Genomic DNA, 19,839 nt, shown 5'->3' with positions numbered 1-19,839 from the left:
TGGTGGTCATGCAGACACCAACATTGTGTTGTTTCTGGCACCTCCTGAAGACATTGTTATTTCAGGAAGCCTTCCTTGAGGTACCAGCTGCAGTTTATTAAATTCAGTCTTACCAGAACTTGTTTCTTTTTAAAATGTTTTAATTGTTTTAACATGGTGTTTTGTTATTTTATCTTCGTTGTTCACCACTCCAAAATCTTTTAATATGGAGTGGTATATAAATATTGTAAATAAATAATAATAAAGAGTGGAGAGTCATTTTGTTGCTTTCATTGTTAAACAAGAGTCAGAAATCCTTGCTTACTTCAAACCCCACAGAGATCTATCAATAGTTTCCAATCCATCTTCTGCCCACCCCTGCCTGAATGGATCTGGACCCTGGCAGTAAGCCCAGCATTAGCAGTAGGCACAAGCAGGCAATTGCTGAGGGCAGAAAGGCTCAGAAAGGCCCATCTGTCCCTAAGCGTGGTGCAGCTGCCACCATCCTCTTCCTCCTCTCAATGTGTCAGGGCAATGTGTCAGGGCTGAGCCTGCAGGGCCCACAGCACTCCATTTTTAAAAGAAAAAAAGTACTTACATTTTGAGTAGCAGCAATCTGAACCAATCAGGTGCTGCCTTGGGAGGGGGCACAGGCAATGAGGGTGCAGGGTGGTCTTTATGTCCCCCCACCGAAAGGCGGTGCCTGGTTGGTTCAGATCACTGCTACTCAAAACATTTTCTTTTAAAATCACACACGAGGCATGCAGGTTAAAAAAAAGAGGGAGGCAGGCAGGTTTCAGTGGCCAGCAACAGCAAGCAGGTGGGTAAGCTGGCTGGAAGGTTGGGTGTCCATGACTGGTGGCAGCAGCAGCAGGAGAGGGGCTTAAGCAAGGGTGGGGCTATGGCCAGCAGACAGGGAGAGCTTTGGCCAGCCTTGGGCAGGGAGTGCCAGCAAGGGCCCACCTGCAGCACTATATGGAGCACCCACTAAGACTCTGGGGTCAGACTTTTCTGGCAGGAACAACTGCCCCTGCTTGCATACTTCTAGTAGAGGTTGACTCTCTTTCAGCCTGAGGGCCAAATTCCATTTTGGAGAAATTCCTGGGTGCTGCATACCAATGGTAGGTGGGGCAAATGGGGCTGGGCCAAAATACTAAACATACCAGCTAATTTTAGCTTAAAGTAAGCTTTAGGAGAAGCATTTCAATCTTGTAGAATGGGGGGTGGGCAGCTGCACCAAAGCCAGAAAACCACCAGAGAATCGGTGATGGGGAGAAAGGGGGTGGAACCAGGAGAAGAAAGGGCGTTGTCTTCTGGGGAACCCCGGAGGGCCAGGCTGGGTTCTAGACCCCCACTGGCCAAAGCTCGCTAGGAGGTTCACAACAGCATGCCAGTGCTGAATCACCACGCCTGACAACGACGAACTCCACCTGGAACAGCACCTATAAGGCTGCTTACGCGACGAATCCCCTACCGGAATATGACTTCCCGCGCTGCAAATTGCATGCACCCCCCCGCCCCCGCGATAAAAAGGCCTATGTACAGTTGCGCCTGGGTACAAGCTGCCAGCAGGCAGGGCTTCCCCTTACACATACGCACACAACGGAAGAGGCAAAAGTACACTTTGCCGCACAGAATGGCCTTTTCCCGCAGGGACCCGAAGCGCCGGCCGCTGGCTGCAGCGTTCTCTCCATGCGTGGACTGCAAAGCATCCAGGCACCCAGGAGCGCAATCCTCCTCCTCTTCCCCGCAACAGGGACATCTGCCCTTCACAGGTTGCGTTCCGACTATTTACGAAGTGACAAGAAGAGGCAAAGGCCGGAGCGAGCCACAAAACAGGGAAACCCCACGCCGATCAAGCGCAGGTGGCGCGCAAACTCCTGGGACACTGGGTGCGCGTGTGTGCAAAAAGCAACTCAGGCCCCCACGCTTCTTCCGCGCGCTCCCTCGGGAGTCTTTGTTCGTCCCGAAGCCTCTTCCCGGAGCGCCGCCGCCGTTGCCAGGCTTCTGGTTTCGCACTTGGGCTCGTCCCGCCAAAGCGCCCAGGCCCACCTCCTGCCTGCGCGCCGCCCTCGCCTCAGGGGCCGGCGTCGCCTGTCCGCACGACACCCCCGCCCCTCCGCCCGCGCCGCCGCCGCCGCCTGCCCTCGCCACTCCCCCTCCGTCCCGCCCGCCCTCCGCTCGGCGCTGGGGCTTCATTCAGTGCCATTCGCGCTGCACTGCGCTGCGTTTCTGTCGCCTGCGCGGCGTCCTCGGCATGCCCCTGAGCGGCGCTGCCGCTGGCGGTCGGGGCTCGTAGGCGGGCTGGGGAAGCCCTTTCGCCCTTTCCCGTGCGTTCGGCGTGCCTCGGGGATGGAGGGCGCTTGAGCCGGGCGCGGAGTGAGGAGCAGGGCAGCGCGGTGGGACAGCCGGCTCGGAAGGCACAGTCAGGCTCAGGCGGGAGCAGCGGCAACCCCAGCCATGGAAGCGCAGCCCGCGGCAGCGGCGGCGGCAGCGGCCACGGCGGCCCCCAGCAGCGGCGCGGCCCCCTCGGAGCCCCCCAAGGATACGGACCGCCAGCTGCGCCTTCGCCTCTGCGTCCTCAACGAAATCCTGGGCACCGAGCGGGACTACGTGGGCACCCTGCGCTTCCTCCAGTCGGTGAGCGCAGTGGCCAGAGCGGCGGGCGCCAGGGCGGCGGGGTGTGCGCGCGTGTGTCGTCGGGGGGGGGGGGGCGGCGGCGGCAGACGAAAGGTCGCGCCCGTGGGCAGCAGGGCAGAGGAGGGTCAGCCGTGCCTCCGCGGCACACGGTTGACGCGAAGCAGAGGATTAGCTCAGGAGGTCGTGGAAAAGGAGAAGGGCCGCCCCCGCCGTGCCTGCAGCTGCGGGGCCATGGAGTTGGCGTAGCTTTGGAGGTGCACACCGGGCTTGCGAGGGGGCACTGGGCGGGGGTTGCAGTGTACAACTCGGTCGCTCTCGGTGGGCCGGGTGGAGACTGTGGCCGCCAAAGCAGTTGGCGTTTGGGCGGCGGGCACTCTGCAGGCGTGCCCCGATTCTTTTAGAAAAGGCATCACCTGTAGGAATGGAGCTCCAGAGGGGCGAAGCGCAGCTTACAGGTCCTGGAGAAGGGTCGCCAGCGGAGACAGGAGTGGGGAATTGGCGTGGTGCTGTGCCGTGGCTTGGAAAGGAAGAGAAGAGTGCTTGCTGAGCGCCATATGTCCCGCCGCTCTTGCACACCGGTTTAGCGTGGTGCGTTCTGTCTTGGAGAGAAGAGCTGAGATTCTCAGTGGCACACCGTTCACGCAGCCTAAGCATACGGAAGCATGGTGGGTACTGGCATGAAGAGTTTGGGAGAGAGGACACAGAGCTGCCTTCCTGCGTGCCTGCCCTGGGTGAAAAGCCTGTGGATAGTTTGCAAGCTGGGATGTCAGTACAGGAGAACGCATCCATCATGTGGGTTTCCTTCCTTAGGATCCATCTTTATGCTCCTGGCAGGGTGTGCGGCGGGCACTCTTTGCACGTTGCTAGCAGTGGGCTTCCTGGTGGGTGGCAGGCGACAGCTGTATTTAGCCCATGCTGAGAAAAACGGCCTTTCTTGCAGAGGCTTGGTCTGGTTTTTAAATCACCCGTTTCGAGACCCTAAAGCTTTCAAGATGTTTACACAGATGATAGTTTCCGGAGATAGTTCATCAGGTGCCTGAGCCGGCATAAGAGGGAGCCCTTTGCAAACAACAGTGATCTAGTACTCGAAGTAATGTTTTTAAAGCACAACGTGATAAAAATGCTTCCCTTGTGTCTTAAAGTTTTGCCTTACCGTTTTGTGTGTGTGTGTGTGTGTGTTTTTACCTTGTTCTCTTGGAAGATGTTGAATGCAATGTTTTGCAAGCTTTATATTTGGCATTCCTTTGTAATTTTTCCTGAAATGATGCTTGGCTCTGAGACCATTTCACTTTTAATTCGAAAGTTAATTCCTGTCACCTCTGCAGCCTATTTGCAAACAGTCCTTGTTGCTTGAGTTTTGGATTCCCCTCTACCCATTTATTTTTGCTTCATAATAGCAAAGTTAGATATGTGGTTCTGGGAGGGCGTCTTCTATCCATGTGGAGGTAATTCGTACTCCCATGCAAACTGAAAAGTAAAACACATGCACACACAAAACTGCCTTCCCATCCGGATAGTTCCCTTTTAATTTGCAGCCATGGCGCTTGGAACTCATCAGCATGCCACAACGCTTCTGCCTTTGCAGACAACCCCTTTGTGGCTAACTCTGTCCTCACACTGTTCCAAAACCGTGAGAAGAAACAGTTAGTTTTGAGCATTGCATTGCAAGCATCCATAATTGCATTAGCTTTCTAGGGTCTCTTTGTTAGAAGCACAGTGAGCTTGAACTGGTATAGCTCTTCTGTGAATACATCATGTCTGTTCTGCGACAACATCATATACCCTGTGGATGCAAGCCAGCCTGGAGGAATCAATACACTGGAGTGTTTACTATTATGCATGCACCGGTTACTTCCAGACTAGACTACTGTAATGCTGTTTTTGTAGGACTGCCTTTAAAGACACTTTGGAAATGTAACCTGGTGCAAAATTCAGAATGCTTGTGGAGGGTAGTCAGTTTGACCATATCCCCCCCCCCCAATTTTTGCAGTGTTTAGCCTTTTGTTTCCAGGTTCAAGTTCAGTGCTGGTACTAACCTTTAACCCAAAGCTCTGAATGGCTTGGGATCAGGTTATCTGAAGGACCAGCTACATCCATATGAATCTGACCCTACTTCAGCCTCAGAGATGCTGTTTTCTGGCTCATAAATAAGGCTGATAGGCACCGAGGACCTGTGGTCGGCCCAAACTTGTGGAATTCCCTCTCCAGAGAACTCCAGTCATTCCCCTCTCTTCCAGCCTTTAAGGGGACCCTGCATAGTTAAAAAAAAATTCTGCGAAGTTTTGTATTTATTTTTTTGCTGGCTCCTTGTGTATACTTTTACCTGACTTTATTTTTATTATGTGTTATGTACTGCATTGTTTTTCTGCTTATAACATTTTTATTATAAGCTGTGATGTAGAAACAAATATCTAAAATACTGTGTTTTCAAAAATAAGTTTTTAAGAGTTAGTATATCCTGGGTGGCATGGTCAAATTGGCAGCATAATGGAGTGCAACTGTGCAAGCCACTCTCTTTGCCTCAGGTCCTCATCTGGAATCTAAAACCAGCTTCCCTCTGGTTTCAGAATTTTCACTAGCTTTTGCTCATGTGCTTTTGAACTTCCCACTGCAGTCATGAAGGCTAGAAATTCGCTCTTAAAACGGAACTGCTTTTCTCAAAAGCCACATTTCACTGGTACTTCTATAGCAAAATCACATATTAAGTGCTTTGCCAGTAAAGCTACATCTTCAAGTGCTGTAATGGACCCTTGGTCTGATCCAGTGTGGCTCTTAGGTTCTGACATTAATTACCACTCAGAGCTCTTCCCCCACTTCAGGTAATGCTCATTACCACTATTCACAGATTCACACTTTAAAATGTCCGTACACTCCCTCCAGCTAGTGTGGAAGACCCTACTCCCCACCTGTCTACCTGTTCTGCTAAGGCTGGGTCAGGTGTAGCCTAGGGCTAACTATGGGACAAATCTGTTAGCAAGACAGGCAAAAGGTCAAACAGAGTTTTAACAATCTAGCAAGAGGGCAGTTCAAAGTAGAAGTCAGTATGCAGGTAACGGTCAATAGCAGCGGATTACCAGTCAAGAAAGGAGAATTCGAAGAACAGGGTCTGAGGCATGGTTAAAGTCAAAATTCAGGTAAGCTGTCCAACACAAAAAACAGTCCAATGAGCAGAGTCTAGCAGGAGTCCAAAGGTCAGCAGCAGAGGGGATCAGTCAAGAAGCAAGGTCAGGGAAACAAGGGTTCAAGGCACTGGAGCTGGTAGAAAGACATTATTCCAGCAGCCAGCAAATCCAAACTGAAGCTTATATAGCCAGACCTTTCAGGGCGCCACCCAAAGGTCACCAGCACTTTGGCAGAAGTCTTACTCATGAAGGAAGACCTTTACTCCCAAATAGGCTTTCACTCATGAGAAGCCTGGTTGCTATGTGTGTTGAGGCATGCGCTTTGCCTCAGTGTGGCAGTGTGTGCCTCCACCTTCTGGAGCCGGCACACTCGAGGTTTGGGGGGGATTCTTGGCCTCCTCCTTGGACACCATGGGTGAGGAACAGTCCTCGGGGTCCTTCACTGCTGTTGAAGGGCCTGGTGTACCTTCTCCACTGGTGCCAGGAGTGCCTTAGCTCTCACTAAAGTCAGAGAACCTCACAGGGTGAATACGCTCAGCCAGGTCAGGCTGTTCATCTGAAGAGTCATCCCAGCCTATGTCAGGGTCAGGCATGACAGGACTTCAGATGCTTCTCTGTGACAAGATCATAGAATCATAGAATAGTAGGGTTGGAAGGGGCCTACAAGACCATCGAGTCCAATCCCCTGCTCAGTGCAGGAATCCAAGCCAGAGCATCCCTGACAGATTTCTGTCCAGCGGCCTCATCTTGAAATGAGGCTGGACAGATTTGGATGCAGTCCCATGCATGTCATGATGTGATGGTCTAGCCACGTGTAACTCCCTTTTTGGCATTACTTGTCTGCCTTCTGCAAGCCATTCTTTAACCCAACTCCTTCTCTGGTCTCCAGTGATACTGACAAGGGTGGGGGTGGGAGTAAAGTCCTGTCAGTTTCACAGATGGCTCACAAGTTTTAGAAAAACATCAAAAACTATTATGTGTACTTGCTGGTAGTACCATACATCTCCCTTTTTATGGAAAAAATGTTAGTGAAATTGATAGGACTTTCTCTGAATGTGTCAGTTTCATGGCAGACCAGAGAGGAGATGGGGTGGTAAAGAAAATTGGTTGCCAGGTGGCAATGGTCATTGAAGAACAATGAGTTAAGGGAGGAGGGTGCCTGCTAAGAGAGATAGAAGAGATACGTCTGCACAGGGATGAAATTTTAAAATATGAGCAAAGTGATTTCTGACTTTGTACAGCTCTGTGGGAAAAATGGTAGTTGGAGGACTAAAAATCCACTTCCATACTAAAAATCCAGTAGAACACATCTGTTTACAGGTGACACAAAGGAACACAACAAAGTTGTAAAGCAGTAGTAACTCCACCGCCCTATATGGCCTCTATCAATTAGACCGGGTCCACTGAAGGTTTCAGAGTAGGAACTTCTTCCCTCTCTTCATGCTGCATTCACTTTCGCAGAATCTAGCAGGATGAACTCATTGACGAGGTTATTTCCATGAAGGTCATCTCATGAAGCTGGTTGGTGGGAGATTTAGGACAGATAAATGGAAGTACTTCTTTACACAGCACGTAGTTAAACTATGGAATTTGCTATCACAAGATGTAGCGATGGCCACCAGTTTGGATGGTTTTAAAAGGGGATTAGACAAATTCATGGAAGATAAGCTATCAATGGCTATTAGTCCTGATAGCTGTATGCTACCTCCAGTATTGAAAGCAGCATTCTTATGTAGAGCCATTAATGGGGAAGTGGGGTGGAAGGGTGCTGTTGCACTCATGTCTTACTTATGGGTTTCCACAGGGGAGGGGCCATAGCTCAGTGGTAGAAGACCTGCTTTGTATGCAGAAGGTCACAGGTTCAATCCCTGGCATCTCCACATAGTTGTAGAAAAACTCCTGCCAGTCAGTGTCGACAATACTGGGCTAGATGGACCAAGGATCTGATTCAGTATAATGCAGCTTCCTGGGTTCCTAAATGGTTGGCCACTGTGTGAACAGAATGCTGGACTAGATGGACAGTCAGTCTGATCCAGCATGGCTCTTTTTATGTTCTTACATAACAGTGAATTGGAAAGGATATATTTGCTTTAAGGCAGCCTTAGCAAACCTGGCACCCTCCAGATGTGTTGGACTACAACACCCATAATTCCCAGACAGCATGGGTATTGTGGCTTAGGAAGATGGGATTTGTAGAGATCAGTTGTAGTCCAACTGATCTGGATGGCACTGGGTTGAGAAAGGTTGAGTTAAGGGGTGACTGACACCAACTTAAACCTTGCTTTTTTCTCCCTATGGTTGAGCACAAGAATATGTAATCTTCCAAACGTCCCAATTACAGTGGCTGCTGGTTTCATGTTCCTGAAGTTCTGTTTTAGTGGAATGTGCCTCTATAAAAAGTACATGTTGCTCTACCATCAAGACTACTATCTCACTCCAGACACAACAAATCAAATTTCTCTGCCCAAGTATTGAATTTGTGACTTTTGTCATTTGCAGGCTGGGCTATCTGCCATTGATTCTTTGCCAGGAATGAGCTGAGCACATTTGATTTCAACAAGTCACAGTTTAACACATGTTTATTTCTATGTGGGATCATTGTACTGATCAAGGGGACGGGTTCCGTACTCCTGTACGCTGTGTGTGTCATGATTAGGACATTGTGGGAGAGAAGTGAAAAAGAATCTGTATCGGAGAGAGCAATCCTATGTCCCAGGGATCATAGGATTGCTCGGAAAAACCCTTCTGAGGTTGGAGACAGTGCTCCAAGTGCAGAAGGGGGAGTCGGAGATCTGCCCCACTCCCGCTTGCAGCTGTTGCACAGGCTGCTCTCCGAGGCTGGAAAAGTGACCTCGGAGGAGGAGGAAAGGGGGCATTCCAGTGGATGGAGAGGGGAGAAGAACAGAGAGGACAGGATATGAGTTATCCTGAGCCTCCTCCAGCCTCATTCCGTCCCCCTCCGAAGCGCCCTAAAAAGTCCAGCTAGTGAAAATTGCCCAAGGCAGAGGATGAGGAGATGAAGATCCCTTCCATCACTCCTCCTGACTGCTGGCTTCAGCCTGGCAGGGCATAGGAATCTCGGAAGCCTCCAAGTTCGGAGGCTTCCAAGCAGCAAGGGTGCAACTGATAGGATTGCACCCTGAATTGCATTTGTCAAAGTGTCTGTCCAAGGGGTTGGAGAGACACAAGCCGAGGTCAGTTCCAGAGAAACATTCCAGGCAGAAGAAACCAGTGCAAAGGTGCTGCAGTCAAGGAGCAAATGCTGGTTCTCTGTCCCTCAAGGGTCAGTGCGAATGCAGGCCAGGAATGTCTAGAGTAGCAGAGATTCAGCTTGCTACTCTCCGGCTTTGTGGGTGTTTGCATGGGATGCCAGTGAGGCTTGGGGGGCTGGCCATCACACCATGGGGACCAGGTGATGGAAAGGGCAACCTAAGTGATCTGGGGCTAGAGGAACTCTCCCATGTGGAAAGGTTGCAATGTTTGATGTTTTTTAGCTTAGGAAAAAGGCAAGTAAGGTGGTGGTGGTGCTGGGAGTATGTAAAATGATGCCGGGTGTGGAGAAAGTAGATAGGGAAAGTTTTTCTCCTTCTCTCCTAATATGAGAACCCAGTGGGGTCATCCCATCAAGCTGATTGGTGGGAGATTCAGGACAGATAAAAGGAAGTTGGACTCGATGGTCTTATAGGCCCCTTCCAACCCTAATATTCTATGATTCTATGATAATTTTTTAAATTTAATCCATTGTTCTTCCACTGTTCTTCCAAGGAGCTCAGGAAAGTGTAAGTGGCTCCATCCTTACCTTTGCTTTAGCTTAAGAACCCTGTGAGGTACATTAGACTGAGAGAAAGAGAGAGATTGACCCCAAATCACCTGTGAGCTTCATGGCCGAGCATGGATTTGAATTCTATTCTAAACTGCATTCACTTCATCACAAGTCGTGGCTGAGGAACCAATGGAAGGTTTGCAGAACTAGGGAGCAAAGCAGGAATTGGAAGAGGCAAGGAGCAGAGTCGGTGAGAGCTGATACAGACATGATGGTAGCCAGTGTAAATGTTCTACACATGTACGTGCACTGACTACATGAGGCGGCCAATTCGCATGTAGAATTAGCATGCTAGAAATGAATGGTTTGGCAGGTACTGTGGTACTGACTCGACATGGGAATGACCAAGCCATGTGGAGCAGGTTTGTTGATTCAGAATGAGGTTTGTGCAGAACAGTTTCTGTTTCTGCTCTGAGCCCCACACACGTATGTAGATGCTTTGTATAATGCGCACAGAGTTGAGGCAAGACTAGCTCCAGTGAAATGCCACTTGGTTCTGACCATTCAGATGACCTACTGGGAGAAATATTATTTCAGAGGTTGACAAGGTTTTTGGCTCTCTGGAGTTATGGGGTAGGAGTCTAGCCACTATCCAAGCTCCCCAAGGCCACAGTTTTCTGTTCGGTGTGTTTTAAGAAAAACTTTAGATGCAAGTTGTGGGGAGCAAGCTTCGTTTTTCCAAAGCCTGCTGACGGAATGGGATGGTTTACAAGTCCTTTAGAGGACCCACGTCCTTCATTAAAGGAGGAGAAATAATATGCAGATAGGGATTCACCTAGCTTAGTTGGGTGCACTTATCCTGGCTGAGCACAAATCATAATTTGGAATGCTATCACCAGCTTTGTATGCCAAGATCTCAAGGGTCGTTATTGTATAGTCTCTGGGCAGATTGCATATGCATGCTACAAAAAAAGTGTGTGCAGATGTGTGTGTGGGGCAAGTGGGAAGAAGCATTTCTAGCCCACAAGGAATGTGAGGAATGTTTATCTGTGGGTCCTCACATGGTAGATTAGCACAGTCATCTTTTGGACTCATGTCATTTCCTCTTTGGAGTTTTGAACAGCCAGGCATGTGTGTTGGTTTACCTCTAGTCTGCTCCATGGACCAATTTCCTAACTCATCTGTCCTCAGGAAGAGAAGTTTAGCTCTATACTAGACCTTAACTCTGCCCACTCCGGCTGAGGATAATTAGTGCCTGTGGATACCTGTAATTTCCCTTCCATTGTCACCCAGCTGAACCTGATACTAAGCTTGGTGTGTGGGGCTGTTACTGGCTTGCTTTCGAAGCTGTGCTACTCAGTTGACTATTTCATTCTATCAGGTCTAGGAGCTGTTAGTAGGATTCATCATTTCTGGTATTGGACTCAAGGGGATGAAAGTTAAGGGTTATAGAAGACTAAGCAGACTTGTACTCTGTTGCCCCAGGGGGGTAGGATTAGAACCAGTGGGTGGAAATTGCAGGGAAGCAGTTTGCAGTTAAACATTAGGGAAAACTTCCTAATGATAAGAGCTATTCAACAGTGGAACAGGATGCTTTGGGTGGCAGTGAATTCTCCTTTGCTGGAGTTAATTAACCAGAGGCTGGATGACCATCTGTCAGGGTTGCTGTAGTTGCATCCTATAATGTAGATGCTGCAGTAATCAGGGGGTTGGACTAGATGATCTCAAAGGTACCTTCTAGCTCTATGATTCTTAGCAGGCAGGGACTGTGGCCTAGGTTTTGCTCAGTTAGTAAGCCTCTGTCTGGGCTGTGCCATTTCAGACTGTGCACATGATTGAAGGCTCCATCATACAAACATATTCCCTTCACATAAAAAAAAAACACCTAGTGTTTTAGGGCAGGGCAGACTTCAGACGTGTGGGATCTTCTTATTATTTTTTAACTACAGCCCCCAAGATCCGCCAACTGGAGCCTGGTTCAGCAAAAGACATATACTCAGAGCACAATCCTTCTATGCATATTTAGACAGGCTGGGTTCACACATAATGATAACCCATCGTGGCTCATGTTCGGAACCATGGTGGGTTAGCATGTTTTGTGGGGGGTGTCCCCCCCACGATTGGTAAATGACTCACCCCTGTTACCCACTCTCTGCAGTAGGGTAAGGGCCCCCAGGCTTACCATGTCATCTGCCGGGCAATGCTTGGATAAGCGACCATAGAGACAGCCGCCTAGAGTGTCCAGAATTTTCAGTGATGCTGTAGCTAGTGTCGGTGATCTCTTGTGGTCACCGTTGCATAACAACAGCTGGAGCAGCTGGCGCGACCTGATACTTGCAGCCACAGCTGTGGGAAGACAACGTGGGAACCACTCTGTGGGGATGGGTAAGGGAACCACGCTGTCCTTGTGTGTGGGTTGCACATGTTGTGGTTCCCTTCCCGCAGTGTGATTCCGCTATCCACCCTCCACCTGCGCTCGTGTGAACTCATCCACAGAAATAAGTCCTACAACTCATTCCTTTCTCAATTTATATAGGATTACGCCTTTAGAATTAAATGGTTTATGAGCCCAGGAATTGGTCTGAGTACCAGAACGGAGCTGCGCTCACAACCCTCTACCCAAGAATTCTCGTTACCCTTAAGCTTTCTTCTCTTCAGCAGTATCATGTATGGTGGCGGGGACAGGAGAGTCTTTTTGCTGTTCCTTTTGTTAAACAATCAGGAGTCAGAAATCCTTGCTGATCTATTATTTATTTATATATGTATATGTATTTAAATCATTTCTGTCCTGCTCCTCAGCCAAAAAGGCCGCTGGAGTGGTTTACAAACAATCAATAAAAACGAGGTGGTCCCCTGCCCGCAGACTTACAATGTAAAAAGGCATGACATGACACAAAAGAAAAAAGAGATGAGGAGGGAGGAGGGGAAAAAGCAAGTGGTTTTTCAGCAGGGCTGGGTGGAATGGCTGTGTGTCCCTTCCCATCTTCCTCCGCTTCAGCCTGCTGGAATGGCTGTTGGTGGTTACAGTTGAAGGAGGAACCTGATGGAGGTGGCCTTTCAGCAAGGCTGGTGGATTTGCATCTACTGGAAATCACCAGAGATCTTAACCTTCTGCCCACCCATGTGTTAGGCCGAAGGCAGGGCTAGATCTCTCCTCCCTGACATCTAGTTTTCTGTGTGCATGTGTTTTGTTTTTTGTTTGTATGGAAGAACATTCAGTCCTGTGAGCCCCCACCTACAATGCGAGGTGGTGCAGCCCAGATATATTTTTACTACCTCAGTGAGAATTAGCAGGGCTGGCCCTACCATGAGGCAGAGTGAGGCAGTCACCTCAGGCAGCAGATTTTAGGTGTTATAAAAGGGCAGCAAATCGTTAGTTGTTTACTTTCTTATTATTGAATTTCTACTGCCACAGATGGGGAAAGGTACTTATGGGATATTCTGGCTAATGTACCAAAATAACTTGGCTGGGTTTGGATACTGTAAACCTGAGGTGGGGGTACCATTTGCTGCTTTGCCTCAGGCAACAAAATGTCTTGGGCCACCCTTGAGAATTAGACCTGAGTCCCCCCAAATAACTTCAGTATTCAGTAGGGATGTACAAAAGTCCCTTACCTGAACCCGAAGCTTGATTCGCGGTGGGGGGAGGCGCCCCGTCCCTCCCACCACGAATCCTGTCCTGCCGGGACACAATTGGCAGCGGCCATAGCCGCCGCTGTTTGCGTCCCTGCAGTCAGTCGTCATAGGCTACGTAAATGTTTACGTAGCCTATCACGGCTGAGTGAAAAAAAACCACAAAACCGCACGTATGCAAATGGCGGCGCCATGGGCGCCGCCATTTGCATTCCTTATTTTGGCACGTGTAGTCTGCGTAAACATTTACGTAGACTACGGCGAAAATAAGGGCAACGCTATTTGCGTTCCCCTTATTTTCGCCGTAGTCTACGTAAATGTTTACGTAGACTACATGTGCCAAAATAAGGAACGCAAATGTTGGCGCCCATGGGCACCGCCATTTGCATACGCGCGGTACCCCCCCCCTCAGCCGTGATAGGCTATGTAAACATTTACGTAGCCTATCACGGTGTTTTTTAAAAATCTAGCCATGATAGGCTATGTAAATCTTTACGTAGCCTATCACGTTTTTGTTTTACCTTGGAAATGGCGGCAGCCGGTTGGAAGACCGGCTGCCGCCGCCACTGGAGCTGCTGCCACTGGAGCCGCCGCCGCCGCCAGGGACATTCGCACAAGGTAAGTCCCGTCCCGGGGGGGGGGGGGGCAGACCGTTTCTCCACCAATTTCGGGGGGCCGAATGCACTGGCATTCGGCCTCCCTGAGATTCATGGAGAAATTCTCTGACATCCCTAGTATTCAGTCCCACTGAGCTGAATGGATCTAATGCCTGAGGAATTGTACAAACATTTGCAGGCCTAACCTAGGATTAGGAACGGTGCCAAATAATTTGTGACTTCTTATGAACACTTGGGAGGACTTGTCTTGCTAAATACATTATGCAAAGATGACTGAAAGTAAAAGCAGCTGACCGGGCCTATGCATAGATTAAGAATTGGCTCCAGGTGTTTGGAAACTAGTGGCTTAGGAGGGCACTTCCACTATCTTAAGGTATGCCAGCTGAAAACAGCCCAGAATTCCTTGCCATCTCTGGAGAACTTTGCCTGTCTCCTCAGGGCACAGGAGTCTCATCTTGCCCCAGAGCATGGAGGGAAAGAGTGTACTACTGGAGGAATAGGATGGGAGACACAGTCGTCGTAGCCTTGCTCTGCGTCTCGGCGCATTTTGAGGGTGTATGCCAGGAACCTCTTTCAGCCCGAGTGCTGAATTCAGTTTCAGAGAACCTCTTGGAGGCTGCATTCTGGTGGTGGGTGGGGCCAAAGGCAAAAGGGGCGGGGCCAAAACCACAAAAAATACCAGCATATTTTAGCTTAAAGCTCTTACTGCCAGTAACAAAGCCTTAGGAGAAGCATTTTAACATTTTAGAATGGAGGAAAAGCTGCACAACAGCTGCAAAACCATCAAGTGGTAAGCAGTTGAGGGGAAGGGTGTGTGGCCAGAAAAAGAGGACATGGTTACCTAGGGAACCCTGGAGAGCCAGATTGGGACTTCAGGCCTGCGGTTCCTCTATATGCCCTATCTTTATGTAAGATCCTCCTGATAGATCACATGTGGTATAGTGTATATATGGGAACAACAAAAGACGTTACTTTCAAATTCAAAGCAAAACATACCTCACAGGGTGGTTGTGAGGGTAAAATGGGTTAACTGCGTATATGCTGCCTTGAGCTCTTTGGAGGAAGAGCAAGATACAAAGGTAATAAATAACCGTACCGTAAGTTACAGCCAAATCAGAGATACGCCTTGTGAACTGCTGGGCTCTTCTGTTCAGTTTACATATCTTAAGATGGTGCTTATCAGTGGTACGCTCAGAGTAGGACTTTGGGGCAGAGGTCAAGGGCCCCACTCAGCAAATTGAGCAAGGGGGCCCCCAAAGACAGCAGGGCTACCTTGCCACGATTTGAAGGAAATAAAGTAATACATGTTATCATCACTGGAGGCTGGTGGCTCTGATGTCAGTGGGGTGATGTATCCTCTCCGGGGTTCAGTCAGAACTCCAAAGGAGCTATCGAAGGTGCTTCACACCTTGCAAAGAACCTTGACATACTTACTTACTTACTTACTTATTTATTGCATTTATATCCCACCTTTTTTCCTCTTGCAAGGAACCCAAGGTGGCTTACATTATCCTCCTCTCCATTTTATCCTCACAACAACAATCCTGTGAGGTAGGTTGGGTTGAGAGTCTGTGACTGGCCCAAAGTCACCCAGTGAGCTTCCATGGCTGAGTGAGGACTAGAACCCGGATCGCCCGGCTCCCAGCCCAACACTCTAGCCACTATACCACACTGGCTCTCAATAGTTCCTTTAGAGTTCTGACTGAAACCCAGAGTGGATTCACTGCCTTACTGACATTGGAGCCACCAGCCTCCACTGGTTACCATCTAAGGAGGGGGCTCCCGTAAGACTATTTAAGTCCAGAGTCTAAAATTACCTAACTGCACCACTGACGCAAGCCTATGCCATTTTAAGTATATGGGAATGGGAGTGTGTCTGCACACTTGGTGTTGTAGGATGGGAAGCAGGCTTTACATACGATGCCTGGGTTTTTACGATCGGGGAAGGAAAATAAGCCATTGTAGCTTGTTTTCCTGCCCCATGTGTTTTGGTCGTGCAGCATGTCATTACCATAATTACTCTTGCTGGGCATGGTTTGTTGTATTGTCCGAACCTGGTGAGAGTGTGTGGCTGGGGTGGGTTACAAACCACCCTAGAACAAGCCATGGTTTGTGGTGTGATTTGTACAGCCACCCGCCACACACCCTCTTCAGGTTCAGACCACACGACAAACCCTGCCTGGCTAGGGTAATTGCGGTAATGATGTAGTGCATGATCGGCACATGGAGGGCAGGAAAATAAACTACGATGGCTGATCGTGGGAACCTAGTCAATAGCTCCTTTCTCTAATTATATGCAAGCTTGCCCTTTATCATTGCTTGAAAAGGGAACCAATGGAATCACAGAGAACCCCTTTCTGTGTAATGTCCAGAGATTAACACAATGCAAGCAATTTGTCTTTACTTGTGCAAAATTGCCATCGATGTGAAGTGTGTGTTTTCCAGGGATGGTGTGGGGTTGGGGGTTTGTGGCTTGGGCTGGTGTCCCCTTGTTAAACATTGACAGTTCAAGCCTGAGACTTCACTTAGTATTCTCCATAAATAATTACGTAAGAAGGAAACAACTAAACCCGAGGCAGTCGCTTTCCAGGGGCTTCCGGGCTTCCGTGGTAATGGGAAAGAATCCTGTTCTGTGTTTGATGTTATAGACTTGCTTATAAATCAGACTGTGTTACTGGGAGTCTTTTTTGTAAAAAACATTTCTTAGAAGACTAGCATGTGGTCATGTAGCAGTTAGGGGAAAAGTTTTCCTTTGTGTGGGCCAGGAGACCTTTTCCCCTATGCTTGGTAGGGGTTCTCTCCTGCATACACAGAGGCCCCATTTTTATTTGCTTTGTATAAAAGATTCCACAGCTTTTATTTTACTTCTGTGGGTCAAAAGCGGGAGCGAGGGGTGTGTGTTGGGAGGGGGGAGAGAAGGAAGGGGGAAGGGCACCATGGAAGTTACAGAATAGAACATTTTCTAAGTTCCCCAAGGAAGCTGCAAGACTGGCCATGAGAAAGCGATGCGTCTCCTTTTCTTGAGCAGGAGAATAAAATGCTGCCTGAGCCCTACACTTTAAACAGTTTTCACAGTATTATCTTTTAAATATTTGTTTCCTGAATTGAGCAGCAGTCGATGGCAGTGGGAGACAGGTCTGTGGTGGATTACTTTGGATTATGAAATCAGACAATTTCAAAAAACGATATCATTGTTTTTACCCGTGACATGTTTTGATTAATGCTTTTTGCTGAACTCTGGACAACTCAGTGGCTGGGATCCAAACAGGCTGATGCAGGAGTGCGAAGCACTTCTGTGTGCTCATGGGAGGGGCTTTGCTGATTCCCCTCCCCCCAACTCCATTCCCCCCCCTTGCCCCTGACTCTCAGGAGCAGCTTTTCAGCATGTGCAAGCTGCAGTGGAAAGGAGGAGTGGGAGGTTGAGACAAGCTTCTGTATGCATGCAGAAGGTCCTCACAGCTCTTTGGCTCCTAGCCTGTAAGTCTAGAGGGGAACCTTCACATGATCAAAATTATACGTATTATTCCATACAGGTGGGACCTGCAACAAAATGTTGCCTTGTGGAGTGTTCCTATTCAGGGTCCTCTTGCAGAATACTCCATTCCATCTTCTCCCTATCCCCCCCCCCCCGCATTTCCAGACAACCCCAGTCAGGCAGACTTCTGTGCCCACTGAGAATGCTCAGTCCTAATTGGGCTGTTTTTTGCTTCCCCTTTTAGGGTTTTTTTCTCCTAAGTTTTTTTTAAATACTTTTGCAAAACTTGGGTTTACCCCAAGCCTACTGATGCCTCCCTCTTGTGTGGTTGGAGCCGTTTCTAGTACATAAGGATCCACACCGAGTGAATGGGTTTATTATTAGTATATAGGATGGTACTTCCCAACCTGATGGCCTCCAGATGTTTCAGACTACAAATCACATTAGCCCCAGCTAGCATGGGCAATGATAAGAGATTATGGGAGTTGTAATCCAAAACACCTGGAGGGTACCTAGTTGGGGAAAGCTGATAATAGGATTTCACAGATAATATATTTTCATGTTCATTTTACTGCGTGTTATTTTAAAAAAATCAAAATTGTCAAAGATGGAATGAAATTAACAGCACAATGCTGTGCATGGCTATTCAGATTATTATATATCTGATGCAAGCCTTACTGAGTTCAATTAAACTTACTTCCTAATAAATGTAGTCAGGATTATAGCCTATCAGCCACAACCTAGAGAGGTTCTATTGATTTCAGTTGTGTTTGGGAAACCGTGATTATGTATAAACTTACTCAGCAAGTGCAGCAAACAAGCAAATATTAAATCCTAATATTTAAAAACATATTAGGCAATTTGGTTTCCAGTTATTTCCTATGTGGAGGCCCTTCAAGCTTATGATCAAATTCCAGTAAAGTACAGAAACATATATTTTTTGAAAATATGATATTTAGATTTTTCATTAGATAGTGGGTTTCTCTTTAAAGTGTTTTAGGGTGCAATCCTATGGCTGTTTATACAGAAAAAAGTCCTATAACTCCCAGCATCCCCCAGCCACCATGGCTGGCTGGGGAATGCTGGGAGTTGTAGGACTTTTTCAGTCTAAAAAGCCATAGGATTGTTCCCTTACTCTAGTGGTCTCACAGGCGTATCCAAGGGCCTGTTTCCCCCAGCGATTTACTCCGAGCTGGCTGTGTGTTGAGGTCATTAGGGATACATGATGTTGTGGCCATCCAGCAGCCACCCCGGAGCTTACCAGGGAAAAAACAGATTTCCTGAGGCTGCTTAAAGTCAGATTCTTTTCCTTAAGCCAGGTTTTCCCTGGTATAGTTGTTGTATGCCCCAACCCCCGCATTTAGCTCGGGTATGCTAGCCCTGCCCAGGGGTGTGCCTTTCGCCATGACCGCAGTCAGGGGTGTTTCCTCCCACTGTGCTGAACGAGGCTTGCCCTCTCAGTGACCACAGAAATAACAGAGAAGCCTCTCAATTGACAGGGCACATTTTAAAGCCCAGTTCCTTAAGGTCGATTAAGCGTGTTCTCGAAGCTGTGTGATCTGTAGGCTCCATGATCTCAAGGCTCAAATGGAGGCTGGTTTCCGTCTTTGTGTTCTCCCCCCGCCCTGCCTTTCCCAACACAAGCATATGTGTGTCTACGCGGAAGTAACTCCCATTGTGCTCATAAGAACATAAGAAGAGCCATGCTGGATCAGACCAAGGGTCCATCTAGTCCAGCATTCTGTTCACAAAGTGGCCAACCAGCTGTCAACCAGGAACCCACAAGCAGGGCTTGAGCACAACAGCACCCTCCCACCCATGTTCCCCAGCAGCTGGTGTACATAGGCTCACTGCCTCTGGCACTGGAGGTAGCACATAGCCATCAAGACTAGAAGCCACTGATAGCCTGTTCCTCCAGGAATTTGTATAATCCCTCAATGAGGCTTGCTCCTGAAATGCAGGTGCATCTGGACTTTCAGGGGAAAGGAGAAAGCGGGGGAGGGGGGAAGCCTCTCTTATTGGTTGAGCAGCCTTTGCTAGTCAGATGATGTTCACTCAACCCCCCCCCCCCCCGCCCAAGAAGTATATTCTGTGAAGCAATTTTTACTGGTCTGGAGAATCTGCTCATGGAACCCTGCTCATTGCAAAGCCGATTCCTTCTGAAAAATCCGGTACTCCTCCATTAGGTTCTCCTTCCATTGTTGTGGAAACACGGCCCATGATACACTCAGGATTATAATCAGCGACTTTACTTATTTTTTTAAGGCTGTAATCCTGTGGTCTCTGGGAGTGTATCCCAGGGCTCATAGGATATATTGGATTTCCTCTCAGAATTTCCATCCTCGGAAGCCTTCTTGTTGGGTCACGGAAACCTCCACAGCTGATGGTGCTCTACCACTGGTAGTCTTACAGTGGTAATGGCAAAAAGGAGTCATTTGGTGAGGCGGGTGTTGGAAGCAACTTTTCATCCACCAGATCTAGGGGATCTCTACACCTCAAGTTTATTGTGAATTCATGGTTGCTCATTCACTGAATTGTTCAGGTCCATTATATGATGTCATTGTTGACCAGTCATTATTCCACGATTTCCTCCCAGCTAGTTTCCTCAAA

At 48.5% G+C, this 19,839-nt stretch overlaps 1 protein-coding gene across 2 annotated transcripts in view; it reads left to right on the top strand.

The window, feature by feature from the left end:
* Positions 1–2,176: 2,176 nt before the first annotated feature.
* Positions 2,177–19,839, top strand: part of PREX1 (phosphatidylinositol-3,4,5-trisphosphate dependent Rac exchange factor 1) — a 335,075-nt gene continuing 317,412 nt past the window's right edge. For both annotated transcript variants that reach the window (XM_084854076.1, XM_084854075.1), the window contains exon 1: positions 2,177–2,619. In XM_084854076.1, the coding sequence (XP_084710202.1) occupies positions 2,440–2,619 (180 nt within the window). In that variant the 5' untranslated portion in view covers positions 2,177–2,439. The remainder of the gene's footprint in view (positions 2,620–19,839) is intronic.

Source organism: Heloderma suspectum, chromosome 4 (genome assembly GCF_057233095.1).
Source record: "Heloderma suspectum isolate Gila_16-S chromosome 4, 16-S_ref, whole genome shotgun sequence".
Lineage (NCBI taxonomy): Eukaryota > Metazoa > Chordata > Lepidosauria > Squamata > Helodermatidae > Heloderma > Heloderma suspectum.
Note: the sequence above shows the minus strand (reverse complement) of the source record. Positions and strands in the feature narration are given on the sequence as shown.